Here is a 26,724-nt window from a genome sequence, read left to right on the forward strand (position 1 = left end):
TTTAATATTTGAAAGATGAGAACTTATTTCTTACAATGTATTCTTCAGAAGCAGATAGAATTTGGAGGAAGAGTTAGGCAAAACATTTGTTCTTCTCAAAAAATGAATTCTCCTATCAGTAATAGCCAAAATTTGAGTAATGGAGGAGTTTTTCCCACTACAAGGTATTTTACCTATCAAATATAAATTCTAACACAATAACATTTCATAGTAAATTTTGTACTAAAGTTCCCTTGGTATTCACTTAGTATTAGGTTTAAGGTATTGTTTCACAATTTTTTTTTCAGGTTTAAGTCCTCAATTTTTGATCATGCATATGAAGTATTTGGACTCGCTACGAATCCCATCCTTCGCCTCTTCCCGTTTGGCCACAAACCTAACAATTATAACAATACAAGTGGCTGGAGCCAAGAAGGCCAAATTCAAGTTTCATCTGCATTGAATCAAGGAAGGGCATCATCAACTGAATCTGTGTCACCACTTCAAAATGGTAGCCATGAAAAGATGTTCATGAAACCACATCATAATCAAGATCCTTGTGAAGTGAAACCATCAACTAATGGTGTGGCACAACGACAAAATAATAAAGAACAAGGCATTGTGGAGATGTTTATGACATTACTTCAAAATAATAAACCATTAGAATCAGAATTATCAACTAACAATATGGTTCCTTTTCAAAGTCAAAACACACAGATCATTAATGATGAAAATGCACTGTCGAATCAAGGTTCCGCAACACTGTTGATAGAAGATTCAACTGATATTGAGTTAATACCCAATCAAGCTGCAAAGGTTTGTTCTAATTCTTATTTATTTGCCACCTTGATCATTTCATTCTTTTGAATTTATAGTTATCGATTTCTAACCATAAAATATCTCATCTATTATATTAGGAATTGATTATGGAATTCCGGATAAATACTGAAGAAGGAAAACAAGATGAGATATTGAACCCCCAACAAGAAGAACAAGTATTATGTGATAACAGGAGAATCAATTTTGAGAAACAAAATCATATCCAAGAACAACATGAACATCATGTAGGGAAAAAAGGAGGAGATCATCAAGCTATTGTTCTAAATCTTGGTTCCGCGTCGCCTTTAATAAAAGATTCAGTCAATCTCGAGTTAATACCTAATCCGGCTACAGAGGTTTGTTCTAAATCTTGTTTGCTTTCACTTTTAATCTTTGCAAAAAAAAAAAAGTGCAACCCAATGCACGAGGCTCCTGCTACTGCAAGATCTGGGAGGGGCAAGTGTGTATGCAGCCTTACCACATGCTTCAAGGAAGAAACTATTTCCAAGTTTTGGACCTGTGACAAATAGGTTGCAATAGTGCAACTTAACCGTTGTGCCACAGGCTCGCCCACTCACTTTTAATTCCTTTTAATTCATAACTATTGGATGCTAACCATGAAATATGTCATCTACTATATCAGGAATTGATTAAGGAGTTCCAGGTGAATACTGAAGAAGGAAAACATGATGAGACATTGATCCCACAAGAAGAACAACAAGAATACTGTGATGAGAGAAGAATCAATTTTGAGCAACAAGATCATATCCAAGAACATCAAGAACTTAATGTAGGAGGCCATCAAGCTATTGTTCCAAATTTTGGTTCCGTTTCGCTATTGATAGAAGATTCAACTGATATTCAGTTAATAACTAATCAGGGTGTAGAGGTTTGCACTTAATATTTCCTGTTTTCTCAATTAATCATTTCATTCTTTTTAATTCATAAGTATTGGTGGGGCTTGATTCTAGTATGACTATGGATAGAGTTTTGTGGAGGACAAGGATCCGGGTAGCAAACCTTGTGAAAGGGATGTTCTTGTGATGCATCTTGGATTTCTACCTTATTTGCTTCTCTTAGTCCCTTTTCACTTATTTTTCCTTATTTCATTACTTCTTGTTTCTCGTTTTCATATCGGATCCATGTAGCCGACCCCATTTTGTTGGGATAAGGTTATGTTTGTTGTTGTTGTTGTTGTTGTTGTTGTGAGTGCTAACCATGAAATATGTCGTCCATTATATTAGGAATACATTAGGGAGTTCCAGGTGAATACCGAAGAAGGAAAACAAGATGAGATAATAAACCCCCAACAAGAAGAACAAGAAAACTGTGATGGGGGGAGAAACAATTTTGATCAACAAGATCATGTCTCAGAACAACAAGAATGTAATGTTGGGAACATTGAACAAGACCATCAAGCTATTGTTCTGAATCATAGTTTTGCTTCAATGTTGACAGAAGATTCAACTGATCTTAAGTTAATACCTAATCAGGTTGTAGAGGTTTGTTTTGAATCTTGGTTGTTTGCTCCATCAATCATTTCATTTTTTTTTTTATTTATAACTATTGAATACTAACTATGAAACATTTCATCTATTATATTAGGAATTGAGGGAGTTCCAGGTGAATACCGAAGGACAACAAGGTGAGATATTGAACCCCCAACAAGAAGAACAAGAATACAATGACGAGCGAAGAATCAATTTTGAGCAACAAGATCATATCCAAGAACAACATGAATGTAATGTAGGGAACATTAGACAAGACTATCAAGATATTGTTCTGAATCTTGGTTCCGCATCGCCGCTGATGGAAGACCCAACTGATCTTGAGTTAATACCTAATCAGGCTGCAGCGGTTTGTTCTTAATCTTGTTTGCTTGCTCATTTAATCATTTTATTTTTTAATTCATAAATATTTGGTGCTAACTATGAAATATGTCATCTATTATATTAGGAATTGATTAGGGAGCTCCTAGTGAATACTGAAGGACAACAAGATGTGATAAAAAACCCCCAACAAGAAGAACAAGTATACTTTGATGAGGGAAGAATCAATTTTGAGCAACAAGATCCAAGAATAGGAGTGTAATGTAGGAAACAATGAAGGAGGCCATCAAGCTATTGGCATGAACCTACAAGATGTGATTTGTATGGATATTTTTTCGAACTGAAAATTTTAGAAAGTCTAAGGGTTCGCAGCACACCTACTTTACTGTCGTAACAATTCAGATTTCAAGTATTTGGTGGACCAAATAATTTTACATTTTTATAGCTAGTAAGTCATACAATCTATCATGTCAATGACATTTGATCTTATTTTGTATCCATAAATTCCATATAAAATTTTCTACTTTAATTTATTCACATTTGCTTTTAATATTGGCAATTAAATCTTGAGGTACGACCTCAAAATGTTCTCTAGATTTTCCAATTTTTTCCTGATATTTTTGGAGAGAAATGACCATTATTTATAGTTTTCCAGAATTAGTGGCGTTTATAAAAATAAGTGGGCCAAAACCTGGGCAGATCCACCTAAGGTTGGGCAAGTCGGCCTAAGGGCCTTAGGCGGATTGGCCTAAGCTGAGGATTTGGCAAGTCTAGAGTTTTTTGGGTTTTTAAACTTCCAGGAGTGATTAAGGGTGATCCGAGTTTTAAATTTTATGCTGCCCAAGGGATTGATAGAATCGTCTTGATGAGTACTATTTGGTATCATAGGAATTGAGCTCTCGTTTGGCTTGAAAATCCATAAAATCAAGAATACGTGAGGTTTACCTTGTTCTAGCAAAGTTATAAGATTCTTGAGAAAAATGGCAATTACTTTCTGTCAACCCCACATTATTTGCTACTACGTGATGTGGAAATTGGTCAACTATTTGACGAGTCATCATTCGACACCTAGGGTTTAAGATTCAGGTTGGTTTGGAATGAGTATTAAGGTTTTACCGAGAAAACCAATTCCTTTTTTAAAGCAAGTATTAGTTCACTACAATTAGGAACCCTAGCTGACCAAATCTCTATAAATAAGAGGTTTTGGCCACAACAATGCAAGGTTTGAACCTAATGTTAAAAGCTCTCTCTCTCTCTACCCCAATTGAGAGTGTGTTTCCAAAGATCTCCATTGCAGTCGTTGGATTTTGAGGTGGAACATTGCCTAACTAGATCACCGCAATCCTTCATTTATCACTGTTCATGCAAATCGACGCGTGGTGCAACCTGAGCCATTCTACTACATGAAAAGCTCCATCAAGGTAATCCCCAATCCCTTATTTGTTTTCCATTTTACAAGTCAACTACATATAGATCATTTGTAATTCTCAAATTCTATTGGAATTTCTATGCCAGATCTAGTTGTACTCTTTATGAAGTTAAATGGTAGTTCTGATCCTTTACCACTTGGCTTATGGAAATGCTGACCAAAAAAGCACCCCACATACACGTTTGAGTAGCATAGTGCATGTTTTGAAGGGAAGGATGGTTAGTGATGTGGAGGGCGAAAGAATTACTTTTCACTCTAGTTTTGTTTAGTTGTGAGAAAAATTAAAGGGAAAGACTGAAAATTTTCAAACTTGAATAAAAAAAATTTGTAATCAATACCCATGATTATATTACTAACTCAAAATTAGAAAAATCTATTCATGTATTGAACAGAAAGAAATACTTGAATGTACATCAGCAAAGAAAAGGAACAAAGCCAACTGAGATGAATGCACTTTGCCTCATTTTGCACTGCTATGCAACTGTGCATGGAATGCATTGTCTACAGTTATTATAGTACTCTCAATTAGTGTGGGGTGGTTAACAACACAGTGGGAGTCTTAAAATTGGGAATTTTTGGGACAAGAGTATACACCATATTCTCTTGATAGTTGACACTTAAAAGGCAAAATTGGCTACCTGTGAGGAATGGGGTGGTAAATGGTCACTCCCATTTGCTTAAGATATGATGGGTGTGCCTAAAATCACAAGTTAGCAACAAAATTCCATCTGATCTCCTTAAGGCAAAGCTCTCCACTAACACATAACAACCAAATTTATTCCACCTATTTCCTCCTCTAAACACTTCCACCTTCTCGACCCTGATCTCTCTTTCTTCTCTGTTGACCCAATCTGCTTTTTCTTGCAACCATCTCATTTTCTCAACAATTGCTGAACTCAACCCCACACCCACCCTTCTTCTCTTATTGTTGGCAACTCTATAGGCTTTGAACCATGTAACCTCATCAACTCCACATTCCTTAATGGCTTCCATTCCAAAGATTGAAGATACTTCCCTCTGTACATTAACATTTATAACCACAACATTGCCTTCACTACCATCATTCTCACATGCATATATCTCTTCCCACCACTGTTCAAGAGTAATCTCATAAAACATAGATGTTTTCATCTGGTATCTTAATCTTACCTCCTCCTTTATGAACATAAAAGGGCAATACCATTTTCCCACAACAACAGTTGCAGAATACTTGTTAGATATCGAAAAATCAACTTCTGGAAGACGCATTCGGAGAGAGATGTCAAGGCCAGGGACTATCCCTAGTTTGAAGCAATGTGAGGATGCATAAACCTGCCATCCTTTTCTTCTCAGAAATGATGGAGGAAAACCATCTGGTGCTACAGATTTTGCAACAAAACCACAATGGCATACATGGATTTCCACTTGTTGATATATGTCTCTGTGATCAAAGGCTCTTGGCTTTAAATCCTTATAGTAGCTGCCGCAACAGTAGGCTCCTATATCCACTTCTCTTGTGCATATGCTTGCTTTCCTTCAAAATCATTGAATGAGAATTCAATTTGTAACCTTAAATATATCTATAATAGCAATAATGAGGCTTCACCTGAATCATGGATTGAGGAATCAGAATCAGAAGTGGAAACAGGGAACGAGAGAGAGAGAGAGAGAGAGAGAGAGAGAGAGAGAGAGAGAGAGAGAGATTCATGCAAGTATGATGTTACTTCTGTTGAATTTACTTAGAGTAAGGAGGAACATACCCTTTGTGTTTTCCTGCTGCTCTGATAATGTAATATCTATTAGAAGACAAGGGTTGATCAAAGACTGGAACAAACCACACCTTATAATGATGATGGGCTAATTGATCTTCTTCCTCAGTTGTTGATGATGAATGAACAATGGTTAAGATCTTGTTTTGGGGAAATGGGAGCTTCTTAACCTGCTTGTTCTTGCATGCACCCCAGCAACATGTATCTTGTTCTTCTGATTCTGCATCTGTTATTGTGAGATAACCTGAATTTGGTGCTAGTGGTGGAGGTATTGATAGGTTGCTGGGCTCCCTTCTGTACATAGAGAGAGGCCTAGTCACATACATTTTTTTGGTATGTTTGTTTTCTCTGAACTCTAAATCCTTCTCTCTTATAGTAGTGGAAAGTTTATTTTTTTTCTTTCTTTATTTCCATGTAGTTAAAGATGATCATGAAGACAATGTCTCTTTTTCTATGATTGGGAGAATGGTGGTGCCCATGAAAAATCACTGCTCATGTCCTTATCTAAGAGAGATTATTGTTGAAGTTATCTAATGGTTGGTTACTTAGGAGTGAAGAATTGATGGGTGTTTGAAGTCATCATCAAGGCTTCCAATATATAAGGGCTTAATACAGTAAGAATGACCAATGACTTGGGCTCCATATGCCTTACCTTCCATATTGGTAAAATATAAATGGTGGTGGAATCGTGTGTCGTTAACCTGTTCATGTGGGCCAGGCATATGAGATAAGTCAAGGAGTCTTGAGTCTTAAGTCTTGACAACTTTTGATATCTTGGAAGTTTATGAGAAACCATGTTTGGGGTAGGTTAGAAAATACAGTAGGAAAAAGAATCTGTCCACTTGCATTCTCCATGCCCAGTAACAAGGGGCAGGCTGTGGAAAGACACCCCTTCCCCTACAACCTACCTCATGTGTGTAGGTGTGGAGAAGCCTAACGCCCTCTTAAAATTTAGATCCTCCGAAGGGATGGATGGTTAGTTACTAATTTCTAACACCACCTTTTAAAATTTGGAAAATTGGTGGGTGATTTTGTTAAAAAGTAGGAAGATGGTTTCCTACGAAAAAAGGAAAAAAAGAAGGGGCAAGAGATCATTCAGTCGCATGCAATGAGAGCATGCGCAGGGTATTTAACATGAATGAAACTTTTAATTTGACAGGAGGGTGGGGTGTAAGAGCTATGCGACAGCTTTTTCTCTTTTTGGTGGGTTTTGGGGGTAGGAATCGGAAGTTTCACTGCACAAAAGGATTAGAAGAAAAATTGTTTGAATAGCTTATATTTCTTCCACCCATACATTCACACCCCTTGAAACTCCACCGTTTCAACCCACACTGATCGCTCTCTTGCACCAACCCATCCCCCTCTTTCTTGCTCCAATTTCATCCTCTCTCCATGACTGCTAAACTCCACCCCAACCTCGTTTCTCTCCTGTGCTCTATTTTTATTTGGCTCCATACCAGATCACCAATGTCACATTTGCCTAATCAAGCTCAGATTCCTTGGCCAAGAATAATGCCACCTCTCCTTCAACATAAACATCCACAGCCACGAAATTGTGCTCATTGAGATTTATATTTGTTCCCATTGTTGCTCGAGTGTGATCTCATAACATATTTTTCTTTTTCATTTGATCTTTCATTCTTCCTTGCTCATTTACAAACATGAAAAAAGGTACACTTTCCCCCCAGCATACCAGAGCTCAACTGTTAAATGTGGCTCTGAAGAGTATTAGTCATATGCAATGGTTGTGAAATGTGTAAATGTCTCACCTAGTGAACTCAATAGATGGACAATAGGAAGAGCTGAAGACAACTGCTACCCTTAGTTGGTTCATGCCTAGTCAGTAAACTGCAGCAGACTCTAAGATATCACCGTTGGACAACTTCCATTCCTTCACCTTGTGCCCTCCATCCCTCAACGCTCTATTAGATGTAGTTTAGAAGTCCCATGAGGCACTATTAGATAGGTACCACAAATAGGTTTCTACAAAAGAGATTGCAGGCACTAAACTCCGAACAAATCAGATATAATTTTAACCTTGTACCTCATAACCTCTAATGCTCTTACAGATGAAATGTCAAGTGGCTAAATAAAGGTTTGAAACATTGAAACTACGGAGGAGTGTAAGAGTAATGGACAGATTATTTTATCAAAAACTAGTAATCCAGACCATTTCATTCACAGCAGCCACTTGGAGCGGCCAGCTAAAGTGAGCTTCCCTTATTCTACACAGAATTAGATAAAACAAAAGATAATTATACTAAGAACCCAAAATTTGTATCATCGCCATAGTCGATATAAGATTAAAAATGAAGAAGTTGATAAATAAAGATAACGAATTTTAGATCACCAGGCTAATTTTCTGTTCTTACTACAAAACAAACCATATGAAACATGACTTAGAACTGAAGAGCCAGAAAAAAGAAAAGAAACAAGATCAGATTTATTCACAGAAGCTATTCATGAAACTGCATTTTTAACACTGTCCTTGCACCAGAAAAGAGGAAAAAGAGAAGAGAGCAGGAGAAGAGAAGAGAAGAGGATCAGCTAAACACTACTGACAAGTCAGAAACCACCACGGAGACGAAGGACAAGGTGAAGAGTTGATTCCTTCTGAATATTATAATCAGCGAGGGTACGCCCATCCTCGAGCTGTTTACCAGCGAAAATGAGCCTCTGCTGATCAGGAGGGATACCTTCCTTGTCCTGAATCTTCGCCTTCACATTGTCAATCGTATCTGAACTCTCCACCTCCAATGTAATCGTCTTGCCCGTGAGTGTCTTCACGAAAATCTGCATCCCACCGCGCAGACGTAGGACAAGGTGAAGGGTCGACTCCTTCTGTATGTTGTAATCAGCCAATGTGCGACCATCCTCAAGTTGCTTCCCAGCAAAGATCAATCTCTGCTGATCAGGTGGGATTCCCTCTTTGTCCTGTATCTTCGCCTTCACGTTATCGATTGTATCCGAACTTTCCACCTCCAGAGTAATTGTTTTTCCAGTAAGGGTCTTCACGAAGATCTGCATTCCTCCCCTGAGACGGAGCACCAAGTGAAGGGTCGATTCCTTCTGGATGTTGTAATCTGCCAAAGTGCGACCATCTTCAAGCTGCTTCCCAGCAAAGATGAGCCTCTGTTGGTCAGGGGGAATGCCCTCCTTGTCTTGAATCTTGGCTTTGACATTGTCAATCGTGTCCGAACTCTCGACCTCCAATGTGATTGTCTTGCCCGTAAGGGTCTTCACGAAGATCTGCATTCCTCCCCTAAGACGAAGCACCAGGTGAAGGGTCGATTCCTTCTGAATGTTGTAATCGGCCAAGGTACGACCATCCTCAAGTTGCTTCCCAGCAAAGATAAGCCTCTGCTGGTCAGGGGGAATGCCTTCCTTGTCTTGAATCTTGGCTTTCACATTGTCGATCGTATCTGAACTCTCGACCTCCAAGGTAATCGTCTTACCGGTCAGGGTTTTAACGAAGATTTGCATCCCTCCCCTCAAGCGAAGGACCAGATGGAGGGTAGATTCCTTCTGGATGTTGTAATCGGCAAGGGTACGGCCGTCTTCGAGCTGCTTACCAGCGAAGATCAAACGCTGCTGGTCCGGTGGAATTCCTTCCTTGTCTTGGATCTTGGCTTTGACATTGTCGATGGTGTCTGAACTCTCGACCTCCAAAGTGATGGTCTTACCGGTGAGGGTCTTAACGAAGATCTGCATCTGTGAAATTCAATAGAAAATATAAGAAATCAACAATCCGAACTCTGAAACACCAGATTATCTGCCTATTCAAATAATTATAAATACTTGCAGAAGAACTATATCCACAAAATCCTAACCCTAAACCCTAAAAAACTCTCAGAAACAAGTAAGACATGTAGAAAACCCGCATTAATAGTTGAAATCAAGAGATTATTTTCATAAGAAACCAAAATAACAATCGCAATTGTTCTCAAGAACATCGAATGCGTCCTCGAAGCAGATCTAAAAGAGTTTCATTGGATCTAAGATAACTGCAAGGAGACTATAAAGTATAAACACAGGAAAAGTAAAGAAGAGATAATCTATGGAGATTGAATGCAAACCTTGTCGGTAACGAAATTCTAAGGAGTTTCTTATCGATCACAGACAAGAAGGCGAGAAAAGAATCTTGGAAAGAGAAACTTGAGAAAGAGAGAAAATGAAGAAGGCAGTAGCGAGGGCCTCTATTTATGGATACGGTTTGCCGACTCAAACAAGGAAAAGGATAAGTCCTTGCCGATCACCGACTCTACTCAATCACGTAAAAGGGCCAACCAACGCTTACGGTACAAAACCGATTAACCGAAAGGTATAAAGAAGTAGAAAGAGAGACGTGGAAGGAACGGGAGTTTAAGGAATCGGTATAGGGGACGGTATCTGTATCGTCTGATACAGATCCGATACCCAATTCAAATCGATTTGTATCGGATGGGTTTACCTGGTCTTATGTTAAAAATCCAATTTTTTTTTATCATATACCTTTGTTTGGTACTGAATCTATGATATAGGATCGTCCAAGAACCGGTATCAGCCTCTACTATTAACAATATGATATGGTGAATATTAGGCGTGTCAATCCTGAGGCCGCACAAGTAGGCCCAACCCAGACCGACTTGCTTAAGGCCCTACCTGAACCAGCTCGTTTAATAAATGTGTCAGGCTTAAGCCTATTTACGGTGCAGAGTAGTAGCCCGTTGGATGCCCGACCGGCCTGACTCACTTAAGTAGCCTGTTAGAACCGACTCAATTAGGCCGACCGACCTGACTCCTTTAGAAAAATGCTTAAATTGTAAATACATATTCTACCACTAATACTACAAAATATGAGTAAGGAATAGGTAGGACTAAACTAATAGCTGATTACAACACAATGGACATATGGAATTTCAATGAGAAATATAGTGATCTTTGTGATTTCACTGTGAAGAAAGACAACATAGAGAAAAGATAAACATTTGGCATAAACAGGCAACTTGGTTTTCATTGAAATAATTAGATTAAGCACAAACAATGTGTAGAATATCTATAAAAAAAACTAACATAGTCAAACAATTCCTAAAGTAATGTAATAATTGAAGGGAAAGGCAGCTGCCCAATGTAGGCTTTTTCTTTCATTGTATTATGTATACCAGTGAATCAAAAATCCAATTTCAGGTTTAATGTTCTTGGATCATTCAATTGTTAAGAAGAATGTAATTCTTGTAACTTAGATTACATTTTAAAAATAGGATTCCCTTGGATATGGTTCTGGAATTGTGAATGTTATCCTCCATTATTTTTAAAGCCAATAGTTTAATCCACTTAACAAATGATTTTAGAGTAGGCCCGTTTAGAGTCCGTTTAGAATTAAAAAGGCCCATAGCCCATTTAAGGCCAGTATAAGGCCCGTTTAAGGTAGCCCGATTAAAGCCCGACATTGACCAGCCCGATTACAAATCATACCATGCCCTCCAAATCCAGGCCAGTTTAAGTAAACGGGAGTTCACGGTGCAAGGATTTCACATCACTAAGCCCGATTAGGCCCGATCGATTGACACCCCTAGCGAATATGACTAATCTGATACTGATTTCTTTTTCTGTAAGACCGATTTGTTTCCAGTTCAAACCCCTTCTTTCTTTGTATATCTACAAGATGGAAATAAATCCGTCTTGCAGAAGAGAGAAATCGGTATCAGATCAGTCATATTCATCATATCGAATTGTTATCAGTAGAGACTAATAACGATACGATATTGAGAATATGACTAATTTGATATCGATTTCTTTCTTCTCCAAGACGAATTTGTTTCTTGGTATGATAACAATACGATATGACGAATATGATTGATTTAATACCGATTTCTCTCTTCTACAAGACGGATTTGCTTTTCTTTGGGAATAAGTTTTCCTTACACATTTAAAACTCCTTTCTTTGTCAAACGGTCGGGCCGGGCTGGGTTGCGTTGGTCTTCGTCGAGCTTAGTCAGGTTTGGCCAATTTTTAGAGCTGCATTGTGAACGCCCGTTTAGCTAAATGGACTTAGTTAGCCCAGGCATGGTGCGGTTACTAATTGGGCCGGTCGGTCTTGGGCTTTAATCAGGCTACCGTCATTAGGTCTTAATCGGGTCTTAACTGGGCTATAGACCTATTTAACTTTAAATGGGCTTTAAACGGGTCCTCTTTAAAATTGGTTTTTTAAATGTGCTTGAAGAGTAATACAAATAAAATGTGGCAAATATAGACATAGCAAAGAAAGATCCAATACTTAAAATAGAGTAAGCCAATAATGGGAAAAACAGCTAAGTTACTAAGGTACTCGGGCTTTAACTCACGAAACTCAAATCAATTAAATTATGCTTATACAACCCAAGTCTGATAAGTTCAAGTCAATTAAACTATACATAAAATGGATAATGTTTAGATATCAATCACCACCATCTGATCAACTGTACATATAACGTAGCCTTAGCACTACATACAAATTGTATTAAAAATAAATAAATATGCAAGTAGTATTAAAGGGGTCGGGATAGGTTGCGCTTAAAGTAGTCAGTTCAAATCGGGCTTGTAAATATGTTGGGCCGGTCGGGTGCCCGTCAAGCTAGGTAGCTACCGTGTACTACCTGTTTATAAATTGTCAGACTCAAGCCCGACACGTTCATTAATCAGGCTAATGTAGGTCGGGCCATAAATGTATTAGGCTCGGTCGGGCTAATCGGTGTGGGCCTGGAATTGACACCCCTAATGGAGCCTATGGAAAGTCAAAAATGACTTTGATTTTAATAAAAGGTGTTGTATCATTTCAAGATTTTATTGAGAGATGTAGAGAGAAATTTTCCAAAGGGGGCACTACTACTTCCTCTTACTCTCGCAATGCAGCTACTTGGGTGCCTCTTTCTCTTGGCTTTGTTAAGCTACATTACGATGCTGGCTCTCCCAAAGGGAGGTTTGAGTGGGGGGATGGGATATATTATCTGGGATAATTTTGGGACTCAAATAGTGGTTGTATCTTAGTAATTTACTTTCAATTCAACAGTGGTGGGTGAAGCTCTATCTATCCACACCGGTCTTTTTCATGCTAAATCCTTAGGATTTGACCACTTTATTGTTGAATTGGATAATTTTGAGATAATTTTCGCTATTTTCAACCAAGGGAAGGATGTGACTCATCGCATCATTGTGTTAAATGAATTGGGTTGAACTGGGTCTTGAGCCGGTTTGTTCATGATCACCCATTAGGATTAAGAACCTTAGCTAGCCAAATCTCTATAAATAAAAGCTTTGGCCACAACAAATCTCTCTCTCTCTCTCTCTCTCTCTCTTTTCTTCTCTCCCTCCCAATTGAAAGTATGTCTCCAAGGATCTCCATTGCAAAACTTGGATTTGGAGGGTGGAACATTGCCAGAGAGTTCATCACAATCCTTCTTTGTCATTGTTCGTGCATTCGACACGTAGTGCAAACCGATCTATTTCACTGCGAGGAAAGCTCCATTGAGATAATTCACGTTTCTCTTTTTACTTTCCATTTTACACATTGGTCCTATTATTCAAGACATATTTTGTATAGCAACTTTTCATTCTGTCACATTCTCTTGTATTTCCAGGACAAATAATGGTATTTCTGATAGCCTAGTATGGAAGGTCTTGTCGATTTCGTGTAAGACAGAGTGGTCATATCTCAATCCTTGGCTCCATGAACTTGTGGTTTAGGAGGCCTTAGGCTGTACATGTTCTTCCTCTGAATGGATTCTCTTCTTACCGGAAAAAACTAATAAGTTCCGCTCCAATTTGCATGTATAAGCTCTAGAGTAGTAGCTTATTATCATTGTGTGCTTGAATACATGCATATACATATGTATGGGAAAAGGGTCTCTGAGCCACCAATGCAATAACATCAAAGTTAAATATCCATAGGCTGGACATAATTTATTTATGTATTATGAAAAAGAAAGATAGAATACAAGGAAAGGCAGCCCCAAAGCCCTAGTAAGACAGGCCTAAACCAGGGGGAGGTGGCCCCTAAAACCCGCAGGACAGACCCCGCAAAGGCAATCAACAAAACAGACACAAATTTTTTTGAAAAGCTAAAATTTAGAAGCTTGATAATATGTTCATTGGCTCCATTGATTTCTGATCACCTGATATAGCCTCTTTATACAACACAATCTTCTTATCTTTTCTGGAAGTTAAATACCCTTATTGAAAAAGCAAAGATCAATGCGAAAAACAAAGTAAACGCAACAATTACGACTGCGACGACTCCTAAGAAATCATGTCTGAATCCAAAATAATTCCTCAGAAATTCGACAACCGTTTCGCCTGATTCAAGCTTATTCTGTATATCTCCAAATTGTGACACAACCAATCCATACAGTGTCCATGAAACAGGGCAAATCCAGCAGTACCACCTCCACCAGATGGGAATGCTCTGAAACAAACAAAATAAATAATTAAACAATGAAAATCCAATTCTACTATTTAATCATACCCTTAAAATGGAGGGAAATCATTAAAACTTACTGGTCTTGGGATTATGAATCCTGAGAAAAGGTTCCATAAAGCATAAAATGCTGAGGAAACTATAGATGAGATGTGTTGGTTGGGTGTCACTCCCACTGCCATCATACCATAAAAGGTGAAGTATAGCAATGTGAAATACATGAAAAATAGATACCAAAAGAATTTTGCAGCTGTCCATTCAAATGCGATCATTGAATACACTATAACTCCGTATGTTACAGCTTGTACGAAGACATGTGGAATCTCAATCAAAACCTACACCAGAAGTAGATCTATTTGGTGAGAAATATAGATGATAATGAAACTATCAATGTTGATCTTATTAAAAGAAAATTGTTTACTTGGGCAAAGGCATATGCCATGGCCGAATACATCCCAGCAGCCCTCTCCCTATAAAACACAGTTCGCTCAACAGAAACAACTGGCTGCACTGAGCCAGCATTTTGTATCCCAAGGAAGAGAACAGCACCATACATAGAACCCATTGCATTAAAGAGATCCTGTTGCTTTGTTCTGCAATTCCAACATTGAAAGGTCCTCCAATTAATATGGGCACAAAAAGGAAAAGAGCACTAAACAAACAGGAAAATAGGTTCGAAGATAAAAGACTTAGCTCGCCCTTAAGATAGTAAAAGAGCACAAGTTTGGACTAAAAACTGTAATATAACTTACGTGCTGGATCCAAGATTCCAAAACATCGTCCCAATCAACAGAGCTATGAAAATTGTGAAGAAGAGCCTTACGGCAGTGTATTGTGGATTCCTCCAGTAGGACCAATGTTGTTTCCATAGGCATGCGATGCATTGGGTGAGGAAAGACTGGGAGTACCGACTAGGGAAATAGAGGTCTTTTGAATCAGGGGCAGGTTTATTCAATTCCTCGATCATTGCTTTGTTTCTCCTGAATGATTAGTTTATAGAATATTAAGTGCTACAACCACAAATTTAAGTGTTAATTCTAGCAAATCAAAGAGAAAATTTACAAGTGGACATACTTGTACAGATCTGAATTCTTATATATTTCAGTGAAGTTTAGTCCCAAAGCTGCTTCCTGGGCTCTATTTGTTACCTCCAGCATCCATGTTGCTGGATTATAGCCATCTTTTATCTTATTGACTCCTTGGATTTCCTTCATGAAACACAACCCAAATCCATCAATGTTGTGCTGACCAGGCTGGAAACTCTCAATGATTTAGTTAAATGTATGTAGTTTTATGGTTTTTTGCCTCACCTCAAAGTAATTGATCAAATGACAACAGTGTCTACCTAACGGGCCCACGTATAGTTCTTCTCCTCCTTGCTTCAGTAAGAATAGCTGTTCATAACATTAACAGCTCAATAATTAGGTAAGAGCTACAAAAGAAACTGCAGATTACTAGTCCATTAATCTCGAACATTTCTGACCTCATCAAAAGCATCAAATATGTCAATGCTTGGCTGATGTATGGTGCAGACCACAGTTCTTCCAGTGTCCACAATGTTTCTCACTGTTCTCATCACTATTGCAGCTGCCCTTGCATCCAGGCCGGAGGTTGGCTCATCCATGAATATAATTGAAGGGTTGGCAACAATTTCAACTGCAATCGTTAGCCTCTTGCGCTGCTCTGTTGAGAGACCACTTACACCTGGAAGCCCAACCAATGCTTCCCTTAGTGACTTAAGCTCTACAAGTTCCATCACCTCTTCAATGAACATCTGAAATTATCAATTGATGGACCAATTAGTAAACACAAAGCAGACCCAAAAAGAGAAAAATGAAAGGACTAAAATTATCCCATATACCTTTCTAGTAGATGAATCAATTTCAGGAGCTAACCGAAGCCAAGCAGAATAAAGCAAGGATTCGTAGACCGTAACATGAGGAGAGTGGATGTCATTCTGTTCACAATACCCTGATATACGAGCAAATGTTTCCTGTTTCTTCGTGTAGCCAGATATTTTGATGCTTCCATCGATATATCCTCCAGTTTTCCTTCCAGCCAACACATCCATCAAAGTGGTCTTACCAGCGCCACTGACACCCATTAGAGCTGTAAGGATTCCTGGTCTAAAAGCTCCACTCACTCCCTTGAGAAGCAACAACCGATCTTCTGTAATTCCTCGTGCTTTCATTTCCTACATGTTCAGTTAACCATTGAGCATTATTGCAGTCAATGGAACTCCAAAAAAAGAATTCCTCCCTCTCTGATAGGCATAATTACCGAATTGAAACCTAAAGTTACCTGTGGCATGTCTACAGAGTAAGTCATTTCATCAAAGGTAAGGGAAAGAGGTTCAAACGGAAGAACCATTCCTCGCTTCTTGTTCTGATTGGCTTCATCACCGGCCGACATACTTCTTTTAATATCATGTCCTGTTTGTGCATTCATACCACTTTTGCAACTATAAAATTTTTCTTAAATCAACCCACTAAGTAGAAAGAGAAAGTAGAAAGAGGAAATGCTTTTAGCGTAATACAACTAAATAATTCCCTACCCACAGAACTTTTTCCTCTGGATGATAGTTCAGTCATTTCTCCAGATCTACTGGAAGTTTTATCCTTCAAGGACTCTTCAGATACAATTGTCTGAATTTTCCCAAGTGCTGCAATAAGTTTATGCAAGTATTAGACATGATTACTAGTTTTGAAAGTCATAAATTCAACTGAATTACTTATCAAACAAGAAAAAGAAAAATTAAATTATACTAACGATTGAGATAAGTGAGAGCCACTGCAAATAAACCATTGAATAGGAAAACATAACCAATCAATGCCCCTACTCCAATCCAATACCAATAAGCTTCAGTAAAGACACCACGAGATTTCAAGACTGTCACTCCTAGTGTCTCTCCATTGGGTAAAGCCTGTAACATAGAAAGAAAATTCAAACTTACTTGATTTTAAAAAACACCTTTCTTCTAATCATTAATCTTTTTATAGGTCATAAGTAGAGGAGCAAAAGCAAAGACCCTTACGCGACTCCAACTTTTTCCAAGGAACTCATTCACTACTAAAGCATTTTGCCCATACATCATGGGAGAGATCCAATAGCCCCAAATCCACCATTTCTTTATGGTGTCTGTGACAAAGAAAGAAGCTCTGATGAAGTAGAACCTAAAATATGGAGGTGGCAATTAAATCAAATGAAGTAACTGCAAATAATTATAAAGCAAACCTCGGGACAAGATAAATCCACTTAGAACCATGAGTATAAGTAATCCAAAGGACCCAAATGTGTTTGCAACAACCATGTTCCTTCCTAGTGCAGCAATGAATCGAAACAATCCAGATGCCATTTGGTTAACACATATAAGAAGAAGGTATTGCTTGAAAAGCCTGCAATAAAACATTCTTGTAGTTATTATGCAGACAACAATTTCCATCAAAAAGTACAACCAGACATTACTTAGAGAAACTATAACACCATTTGATTTGGCTTCACCTTCCAACATTTGGGTCAAATCCTATGACGTAGTAAGTTATAAACACCCAAATAGCAACCTCAATGAGTGTCATTGGGATCTTTAGGATCCATGTGGGCACTGAGTAAGCCCATGAAGGATAGAAAAGGAGGTTTCTTTGCTTGTAAAAAACAGGAAGCTTCATGACAGTCATAGCAAGCTCTGAAAATCCATTAAACATAATACTGGTGAGAGTGAAGAACAGAGCTCCCATAATAATCCCACCATTTGTTACTGAATCTTTGTGGATCTCAGTGCGCAAGAAGACAGTCATTGTTATGAATGCCATAAGAGTAAGCTGCAAAAGATTGAGAACCATTAAGATAGTGACATTAGTAGAAATTTTGAAAGAACATTTTGATGAATCCATTACCAACCTGCATCATCTTGAAAATATAGACAAATGAATTTCTTTTCATCAACAATAGTTCTCTAAATATGCAGGCTTTTAAAAGTTCCTTCTTGCTAACACCATATTTATTGGTAGTTAAGGCAGCAGGGTGATTCTTGCTCCTATCAAATGGGGTGGCGAGTTCATCTCCTAGCCTCCGACCAACGTGGAATGAGTTGAATGCCTCGACAAATTCCTTGATCTGGATATATCTGTAAGGTTCATCTTTTTTAGCCCAGTACTGTTGTTGATCTTTCCTTGATGTCACCTGTCAAATCCATGAAAATATAGTTCCAGCTTTGCTAAAAGCTAGAGACAAGAGGAACAGAAGGGAGAGAAGGGTTTTGGAGCCACACACACCTCTTGCAAGAAGTCAGCTATTCCCTTCCTTTCAGGGCATTTGAAACCTACAGATTCAAAAAACTCAAGCACATGTTCACGAGGCCCCTGGTATACAACCTGCCCATCCCCTAGGAGAATAATGTCATCAAATAGCTCATAAGTCTCCGGTGCTGGCTGGAGGAGAGAGACGAGAGCGGTCCCATTTAGAATGTGCATGTATTGCCTAATCGAATTCACAATCTGAAATGTTGTAGAACTATCCAAACCAGTTGATATCTCATCCATGAAAAGTGCCCTCGCTGGTCCAACCAGCATTTCCCCTGGATCATCTCAGTCAAGAAAGTAACTGAATTAGGATGCACGATGAAGAAGAATAATATTGAATCAAATGCTAGCAATAGAAGTCATGAACCTGTTGTGACACGCTTTCTTTGCCCTCCAGATATACCTCTCAACATTTCATCTCCCACCATGGTATCAGCACAAACCTCTAGTCCCAAAACCTACAAGTTTGAGGTGGGGCAACATGAAAAATGATCAGAGTCCTATCTAGACATTTCAGTCTCCTCCTCATCCATAGATGGGCTTATAGTATCGATACCTTTAGAATATAGTCTGTAACCACGCTGACCTCCTGTCCTTCTAGCGAAGCTGCCTGCAAATGCAGAAACCAATATTCTCATTGCATTAAGCATCAATCTTTTACGCCCTTTCTTTTTAGAATTTTGTTTTCCTGGGGGGTGATGTGGGGGAGTGTAAAAGTGGCTGTCTGAAGATCTAAAATGGAAGATTTTAACATAAGATGAAACCAAAGCTGAACTCCATTGTACTCGAGTAGAATATGATGAACTTGATCACGGGAAGGAACACTTCTTACCTTCAAGAAAAGATCAACGTCAGGATCTGGCTTAATGTTTGCCTCCTTTTCCCTTTTTGACAGCTCTGTCAACATCTCTGTAGATTTTCCATGTACACAGGATAATTCAAACTAGGTGTCTCTTGCCAAGATAAACCTTGTCAATTAGAACTGATCACCTTAAATTTTATAACTATTAAGTTGGACTTACCATAACGAGTTCCCACCCCTTGACATCTTGCAGAAAAAGCTAGGGTTTCTCTCACTGTCATTTCACCTATGTGGAGATCCCGTTGACTGATATAAGCTGCTGTCCTTTGTGGAACAAACTCTTCCATTCTATGACCATTATAAGTTATGCTCCCAGAGAGCTGGAAACAATTCAAGAGAATAGGTTGCAGTTTTAAGATGATCATGAAAGAGCTTCAAAAGAAATCAAAAGGTGCTTTATTTCCTCACTTTTAGACTTTTATCAAGCTCTCCTGCCAAAGCCAACATCAATGAGGTCTTTCCGGAGGCCGGAGGCCCTAAAAGAAGAGTAATTCTACAAAATACAGATCAATCAACAACTTAGATTACCATCAAAACCTAACTAGTTCAATGGAAATAACCAAATTCAACTAAAGTTATCTGTTCAAACTGTCAAACAGAGTTTGATATTCTCAGTGTTCTCACCTTCCAGGCTTGATTATTCCACTCACATCATGGAGGATTTCTATGGGAACCTTTTTGTTTGGAACAATATGAAGATAACCCAAGATCCCCTTTAAAACAAACAACAACTTAAATTGTCAGTTAAAATTGTTTCAGAGAGGAGAAATTTTTTTTTTATGGAAATGAAACTTAGCATATGATGGTTTACAAATTGACTACCTCTAACACATTAGATACTGAATTGAATATAGTTGGTAAGGCTCTACTTCCCACATGAGCTTCTGCATCTACATTTACATGCTCAAAGCGAACTTCAATTGTGGGAATCTCAATTCCAACTCTGATTAACCAAGAAAAAGAGAAACAGAACTGTAAGGAGACAAGTCTATATTCAAATTCTCCATAAATTCATGAAAAGAGTGAGTAAAGATGAGATAAAAGAGGAGAATTTCTTTATGGGTAACCATTTAAAATGAGAAACAGAGCTATACAAGGATAGAATTTCTTACTGATCAAGACGGTTCTTGAGCTTCAACAAAAACTTCTCATGGTCCTCCTCTGCAACTTTAACCAATCTGTCTAACAAAATCTTCCTTTCTGTAATCCCAAGACTCTTGATGTCAATTTCCTTTGTTTCGCCCTCTGCTATTGATAGTAACCCTTTCGTTATACGATTAAAAGTTGGGAGTCTCTCTATGGCAGCCCATTTCAGAGCTTCTTCATCAGTGAGACCATCTTCTTCAGACCGAGAAGATCTTGAAAAGACATCAGCCAAGCCACTGCCAGTGCTCCTCCATATTGAAGAACTGTCAATACGAAGGGTACCAGCACGAGAACTAAGTGCACGAAAGCTACTTGCAGAACGAAGACTACCAATTCTATTCTCTTCACCAGTCTCCATTAGAACACTCAAGAAAGGAAAGAGCCACTCAAAGTCTTAAACCCATAAGAGAGAGCAAGACTACACCTCAAAAATCTGAAATGGGTCTGTTCTATCTTCTTTCTTTCTGTTTCTCACTGGAAATAGAGATCCAGAGCTAATAACATCTCCCCTTAAAACCCATTAGAAGTCTTCATAGCCAAGAACTTTTAAGAGCTGGAAAACTCAAAAACAGAATAGGATATCTTTCTGTGTACTTTTTTAGTGGACAAGAGGGGTCAACAACATCTTGTCGTATAAGAAGGGTAACAAAATTATGAAATTTCAGTTAGGCCCTATTTTGTTTGATGAGTAAGAATGGGTGGAAACTTATGAGGGTGGTCCATATGTTTGGTTTTTTTTTTTTTTTTTTTCTTTATGCAAATGTTATGGGTTGAGTTGACAAGGTAACGAAAGGGAATGAAATAAGTAGAATTTGATGGGGTAAAGAGAAAATGAAAATGAGATAGAAATTCTATGGGAAATATAAGAAATAAGAGAAGGAGAGATATAGACACGATATCAATTTTTCTATGAATAATACCAAAGATCTACGAATTGAAAATGAGATGGGGTGGGAAAAAATTGAATATTGCATCACCAAATAACAATAATTGTGTTAAGTTTTTCACCCACTTAAGGATTTAAGGGATGGTATCGGTTGATTTTGCCCTTGCTTTTTATAAAAAATACTAATTTTTTACTATTTTACGCTGAACTGATCTGAATAGGTTAGGGGCCGATACCGATCTGATACCAGACCGATACTTGAAACCATGCACCCACTTATCCAAATATTCTACTTGTGGTAGTTTGCTACCCTAAAAAAAAATACTTGTGGTAGTTGTGGAAAACAAATACAAGTTTCCCACCTCTTTTTATCTTTCTCACTTTTTTTTCAGTCAATCAAATAGGGCCTTAGGGATTTCGGTTGAACTCATCCTCAAATGTTAGCCTTTAAAGAGAGGGTAAAGATGTCAATTTGGTACAAGAATTGGGACCCGTACCACTAAAACCCAGTATTAGAACATCCCATTAATATATGGGATGCTGCTAGGATCTGAATTTGATATCGAATAATAAATGGGATGGAGCTTCCAATGGTACCAGTACCAAAATACCAGTTAGGTGTCAGATGGAACTGAAACGACCAATACTGTTTCAAAGGATATATTTCATGTTCTTGTGTTAAACTTTTATATCTATATTTTGATGTATTTTGAATAGTATTTTCTCTTATGGAGGTTTCAAATATTGATGTGCCTTTTTAGTTCTATTAATATATACTTGTTTGGTGATGGCACTAATACTACCATGGTTTGTTTATTTGGTTATCACTAATTCTTTTTATTTTTGAGAAGCTTACATGTGATTTTAGACTTTGAAGAAGTAATACCATGAAATTTATCATGAATTTATTTTTTGGTAAGAGATATCTTAGATCTCATGTCAATGAAAAATCCACATCTAATAATGGAATCATCTTGTTAGGAACAATTGAAGTTCTTCTCCCTTCTGCTTCAGTGTCTAGAACTATTGAGGAACTAAAACCGTCTAGATCTGTTAGTAAACAGGATTGGGATATAAGTTTGATCCCATTAAGCAAACAGAACAGTACTGAGATTGACACTTTTGGTATTAATATCAACCTTCCGCATGAAACCGATTTCATTCTCCAAGGCATACTTAACCATTAAGGTACTGAAATACCTCAAAGTCTCCACATCGTAGTATTCAATTTCAATGTAAAACTACTAATTCCACCTTTCACTTGGAGCCACAATAATTTCATTAGAGAACCAAATAATGAAATGGGTAACTTCTTGGAACTATTCACCAGCCGCCGCAATTAAATAGGAATACATCTGTTTTTTGAGTTACTATTTGAGAAGAAGGTATTTAGGAACAGTGACAAGTTGGTGATGCGTCCAGCCTGTTTCATGTGATCCATGTATTAAACAAACATTTTTGTTAAAAGATAAAGAATATGATAAGAGAAAAAAAAAAAAAAAAAAAGAAAAAGAAATCCAGATAGGTATGATATAAATGAAAGTGTCAATTTGACAATAATTTATTTTTCTTTTTTAAAGTAAAAAGAGAGGAACAAATTATTTTCCAAGCTGTCAAAAGACAGAAAGCATCTAAATGGAAGGAAAGAAGCGAGTAGGGGCAGTCTTCTTGATCAATCCTTAAGCACCAAGCAAGTCTATAAGCAAAGAAGAAAGTCCTTATGGAGAGTAAGGCTGTCTCAGAACCAAGTAAGGGCCCGGCTATATACAACGACTAACGGGCTAGAACAAGCAAGGATCCTTGGTCCCATGAAGATAAGGATGCAAAAGAGCATCTCAAAAAAAATAAAAAAAATGAAGAAAGAAGAGCAGAGACAATGGGGACATTCCTCTTTTTCAGTCTTTAAGCTGTGTTGTGAGGGTCCCTCTCTTGTGCTGCTTCCTTGTTATCTATTGCTGTTATGACGAGGATGCAAAACAGCATCTCAAATCTCAGTTCTCAAGGAACCCAAGGAGTGTGCATAGCCGGGAAAAAGGCCTCCTGGTTGTCAACATGGGACCTGAACTAGGTATCAGAATGGACTTGGCTGATTAGGGTCTGTATCACAATGTTTCTGTTTCAAATAATTGTTTCTGAGTCAGAAATAGTTTGTTGTGTTTCTGATATTTTAGAGTAGTGCTGTACCAACAATGGTAAAATTCCAAAAAAAAAAAAATGTTTCTGCCATCATGGAAAAATAGAAACACGTATGGAATTCATATTAATAGAAGTATTTCTTTTAATGGCAATGATGGAGTTCGAGGTCGAGGTCGAGGTGGAGGTGGATGTGACGGCGACAATGGTGGTTTTTGTTTAAGTTGGATTGAAGGTGATGGTGATGGCAATGGAGGTGGTGGTGGGTGGTTTTCCCATGATGCCAGTGAGGTGAAGAATAGATGGCTTGATACTGGCACAAAAACTCTCTACAGGGAGGCAGTGAGTGGCAATGAGCATCGAACGGCTGGGGTGCATGCTAGGGCCCTCCAAACCATTGAATCCTCACTGTCACTCACTACCAATCGCAGAGGATTTGAGTCCTTCAAACTGAGAGCTCTTAGGATGAATGCTTAGCGTACAAGGCCTATTCCAGCAGCTGTTGTCTTCATTATTTCTTATGTATAATTTTATCATAGATTGTATATGGGGGCTCAGTTTATGTATTAAAAATTATTGTTTTTGAGCTTTTTGGTTTTCATATCGATTAAGAATTGGAACATTTAGGAATCAGTTTCAGACCGTCATGTTAATTATTGGTACTGCTTCCAAGGTTTGGAGTCGATCAATTAATTGAGATGGTTCTGGACCGGGCCTAAAAAAAGGTTGAACTAATTAAGGCCAGTTCGATTAACCATAACCTTTTCAATTTTACAGCTTTTGTCTTGGGTTCAGTTAGGCTGCGTTTGGTAACATTTATTTTTAAAAAATGACATTCAACCCATAAATACTTTTTTCCTGATCACAGAGAGTAATTACATGGAATAATTTGGTGTTTGGTAACCTGATGAAAAAAAAAAAAAAAAAAAAAGTGTTTCCGAAAAAACAGAAAGAATATACTACCTTGTGGGGTTTGAAACAATGGACAAAAGTTAGAGAGAGAGTGAGTAGGGTGGCAATTTTGCTGTTAGGGTCACCCTGTTAGTTCGAAGCTAGACTCAATTCTGTACTCCTTAAAGGCTTTAATCTTGGTCTCCAACATTTTAGTCTCACGGCTCTCATCCATGGTTTTAGGTTTTTTTTTTATTATTATTTATTTTTTTCAAAGAAAAACTTATATTAGATAAGAGAAGGTACAATATCTATAGACCGATTCACCTGTGCAGTAGCAGTAGCAGAACCAGTCACTTGAAGAGCTGCTATGGCAGTATTAGATCTATCATTGTACACAAAAGCGATGGATCGAGATAGTTCATATATTTTACAAAAATGTAGCGAAATAAAGTAGTGGCCAAGCACCCTTGGTTGGATAGGGGATGAGGTTGAGGAGCTTTTTGTTGGAGAATCATACTTCAGATACTTCTCAATTTTTATTCTTAGCCTTCAGTAGACCTTGTAAAATGCCTTCCATTTCCACTGCTTCCTGTTGACTCCAGAACCTAAATTTACCTTGTGAGAGGATTCCAAAGGTCCATCCTGGATCTAATTGTAAAAGATTAGAGGTACCAGTGCAAACAAAAATTGTACAATTCAAAAAAGGGAGGGTAGAGCTTTGATTCAAGCTTGGTGGATCATCTGTAGGCATGAGATCAGATATGTTTAGTAATCCATTATAAAGATTAAGTGCACCGATCCATATTTGAATATTTTTCAATATGATAAGTGGATTAGGCTGTATATGAGACAAAACAACATCATTCTTATGTTTCCAAATGAAATATATAATGATTGCAAAGATGTTAAACAATCAAGATCGAAGAGAGGGAGAAAGTTGGTGATGGATGAAAAAATACCTTACCACCTGTATAAAAGAGAGAGTAGTTAGGCTCTGTAAATGGAGACCCAAAGGGCTGACCATCCAAATATGTGATATGAAATCACAATGTAAGAAGAGATGATCCAGTGATTCAGGATGTAGATTGCAAAATGAGTAGGTAGTGGGTATATTCAATCATTTACCCAAATGTTCCTTGACTGGTATCCCATTATTAATAGTGCGCCAAAGGAACATGATGAATTTAGGATGCATTTTCAATTTCCAGAGAAATTTTCACCATCTATCAGACATGAGTCTCAATGCCTGAGAATCTGACCTGAATTGTAGAAAATTGGCTCTAGATCTGATAGAGAAGACTCCGTTCTTGGTTAAGGACCAAACCCACTTATCCTCCTGGCTGAAGGGATAATTCTACCCAAGTCATGGGTGATATGTGAGGAAGTATGGGTAGAGAGAAAGCCAAATCCCAAGAGTTCCCTTGTATAATCGAACTCACCCTATCCAATGGGTTAAATTCTCCCATTGACTGTAAGTGAGCCAATGAATCCTGATGAAGCCAAGGATCATGCCAAAGAAAGGTGGTCCTCCCATTGCCTATTTTTGATCGGACACATAGTCGAAGGCTAGGGAGAATTGATACCAAACTATTCCATACCCAGAACCACGGCGGTGGAGCACTTTTGGGTCAAACAAAGACTTGTTATGGAAATATTTTGAACGAATAATTTGTGCCCAAACAGAATCGGGTTGGGATAACAACCTCCATCCGAGTTTAAGGAGAATGGCTTGGTTATGGGTTGCTGCCTCCCTAATGCCTAGACCCCCTAGAGTCCTAGGTTGACATATTTTTTTTCCAAGGGATAAGGTGTAATTTTTTTGACCCCTTGGATGTACCACCATTCTATAAACGAGCACAAATCGAATCAATATTTTTACATGTTTTGGCCGAAAATGCAAAACAAGACATCATATAAGATGCAATGGAATACAAAGTTGATTGAGTCAGGATTTTCCTTTCCACATAGGAAAGCATGTGAGCTTTCCAAATACTGAGGCGGTCATTGACCCTATCAATAACGTTATGAAGGCTGGCTATCCTAGAACGTGGGTGTAGAAGATTTGTGCTAAGGTAAGTTGCATTATTGAAAATTTCTTTAATTCCAATAATAGAGCTTAATCTGATACATTCACTATTAGGTACATTCTTACTGAAAAATAACTCACTTTTATCAAAATTGATATTTTGACCGATGAGGTCAGAAAAAAGATCTAGCACAACCTTAATTGTCAGTAGATCCTCAGAAGTAGCTCAGCAAAATATGAAGGT

The 26,724-nt window shown here is 38.0% G+C and overlaps 4 protein-coding genes across 19 annotated transcripts in view; 1 reads left to right on the top strand and 3 right to left on the bottom strand.

The window, feature by feature from the left end:
• The window catches only part of LOC122065538 (putative mediator of RNA polymerase II transcription subunit 26), a 52,309-nt gene extending 49,149 nt beyond the window's left edge, over positions 1-3,160 (top strand). For 11 of the 16 annotated variants that reach the window (XM_042629336.1, XM_042629339.1, XM_042629345.1 and 8 more), the window contains 7 exons: positions 49-164; positions 288-795; positions 897-1,154; positions 1,442-1,687; positions 2,043-2,300; positions 2,404-2,655; positions 2,755-3,160. In XM_042629336.1, coding sequence (XP_042485270.1) covers positions 49-164; positions 288-795; positions 897-1,154; positions 1,442-1,687; positions 2,043-2,300; positions 2,404-2,655; positions 2,755-2,889 — 1,773 coding nt within the window. In that variant the 3' untranslated portion in view covers positions 2,890-3,160. The remainder of the gene's footprint in view (positions 1-48; positions 165-287; positions 796-896; positions 1,155-1,441; positions 1,688-2,042; positions 2,301-2,403; positions 2,656-2,754) is intronic. The other 5 variants (XM_042629340.1, XM_042629348.1, XM_042629341.1 and 2 more) reach the window with 4 other exon arrangements.
• A 1,240-nt stretch (positions 3,161-4,400) lies between these two features.
• LOC122065549 lies at positions 4,401-6,328 on the bottom strand. The gene is made up of 2 exons (XM_042629366.1): positions 5,796-6,328; positions 4,401-5,569 (listed from the first exon to the last, which is right to left on the bottom strand). The coding sequence occupies exons 1-2, from the start codon at positions 6,128-6,130 to the stop codon at positions 4,720-4,722; spliced, it is 1,185 nt and encodes a 394-aa protein (XP_042485300.1). The 5' UTR covers positions 6,131-6,328; the 3' UTR covers positions 4,401-4,719.
• A 1,899-nt stretch (positions 6,329-8,227) lies between these two features.
• LOC122065550 (polyubiquitin) lies at positions 8,228-10,041 on the bottom strand. Its single transcript, XM_042629367.1, has 2 exons — positions 9,881-10,041; positions 8,228-9,515 (listed from the first exon to the last, which is right to left on the bottom strand). The coding sequence occupies exon 2, from the start codon at positions 9,513-9,515 to the stop codon at positions 8,370-8,372; it is 1,146 nt and encodes a 381-aa protein (XP_042485301.1). The 5' UTR covers positions 9,881-10,041; the 3' UTR covers positions 8,228-8,369.
• A 3,648-nt stretch (positions 10,042-13,689) lies between these two features.
• LOC122065547 (pleiotropic drug resistance protein 1-like) lies at positions 13,690-21,103 on the bottom strand. Its single transcript, XM_042629363.1, has 24 exons — positions 20,508-21,103; positions 20,218-20,338; positions 20,020-20,108; positions 19,804-19,888; positions 19,556-19,715; positions 19,366-19,442; positions 19,090-19,143; positions 18,901-18,991; positions 18,507-18,808; positions 18,133-18,414; positions 17,737-18,053; positions 17,470-17,630; positions 17,270-17,373; positions 17,005-17,158; positions 16,790-16,897; positions 16,537-16,667; positions 16,097-16,429; positions 15,719-16,009; positions 15,546-15,629; positions 15,310-15,443; positions 14,988-15,215; positions 14,657-14,828; positions 14,316-14,570; positions 13,690-14,223 (listed from the first exon to the last, which is right to left on the bottom strand). Exons 1-24 carry the CDS (start codon positions 20,897-20,899, stop codon positions 13,966-13,968), a joined length of 4,383 nt encoding a protein of 1,460 aa, XP_042485297.1. The 5' UTR covers positions 20,900-21,103; the 3' UTR covers positions 13,690-13,965.
• Between the last annotated feature and the right edge of the window lie 5,621 nt (positions 21,104-26,724).

Source organism: Macadamia integrifolia, unplaced genomic scaffold (genome assembly GCF_013358625.1).
Source record: "Macadamia integrifolia cultivar HAES 741 unplaced genomic scaffold, SCU_Mint_v3 scaffold205, whole genome shotgun sequence".
Taxonomy (NCBI): Eukaryota; Viridiplantae; Streptophyta; class Magnoliopsida; order Proteales; family Proteaceae; genus Macadamia; species Macadamia integrifolia.

What these genes read in the sequence shown, in the direction of transcription:
- LOC122065550 (XM_042629367.1), bottom strand. Translation starts at nt 9,515, where the DNA reads ATGCAGATCTTCGTTAAGACCCTCACCGGTAAGACCATCACTTTGGAG.
- LOC122065549 (XM_042629366.1), bottom strand. Translation starts at nt 6,130, where the DNA reads ATGTATGTGACTAGGCCTCTCTCTATGTACAGAAGGGAGCCCAGCAAC. An exon ending in GCAGCAGGAAAACACAAAGG is followed by an intron (nt 5,570 to 5,795) that starts GTATGTTCCTCC and finishes ATGATTTTGAAG; the next exon opens with GAAAGCAAGCATATGCACAA.
- LOC122065547 (XM_042629363.1), bottom strand. Translation starts at nt 20,899, where the DNA reads ATGGAGACTGGTGAAGAGAATAGAATTGGTAGTCTTCGTTCTGCAAGT. An exon ending in TAGCTGACTTCTTGCAAGAG is followed by an intron (nt 18,415 to 18,506) that starts GTGTGTGTGGCT and finishes TGGATTTGACAG; the next exon opens with GTGACATCAAGGAAAGATCA. An exon ending in ACTCTGTAGACATGCCACAG is followed by an intron (nt 16,430 to 16,536) that starts GTAACTTTAGGT and finishes CTGAACATGTAG; the next exon opens with GAAATGAAAGCACGAGGAAT.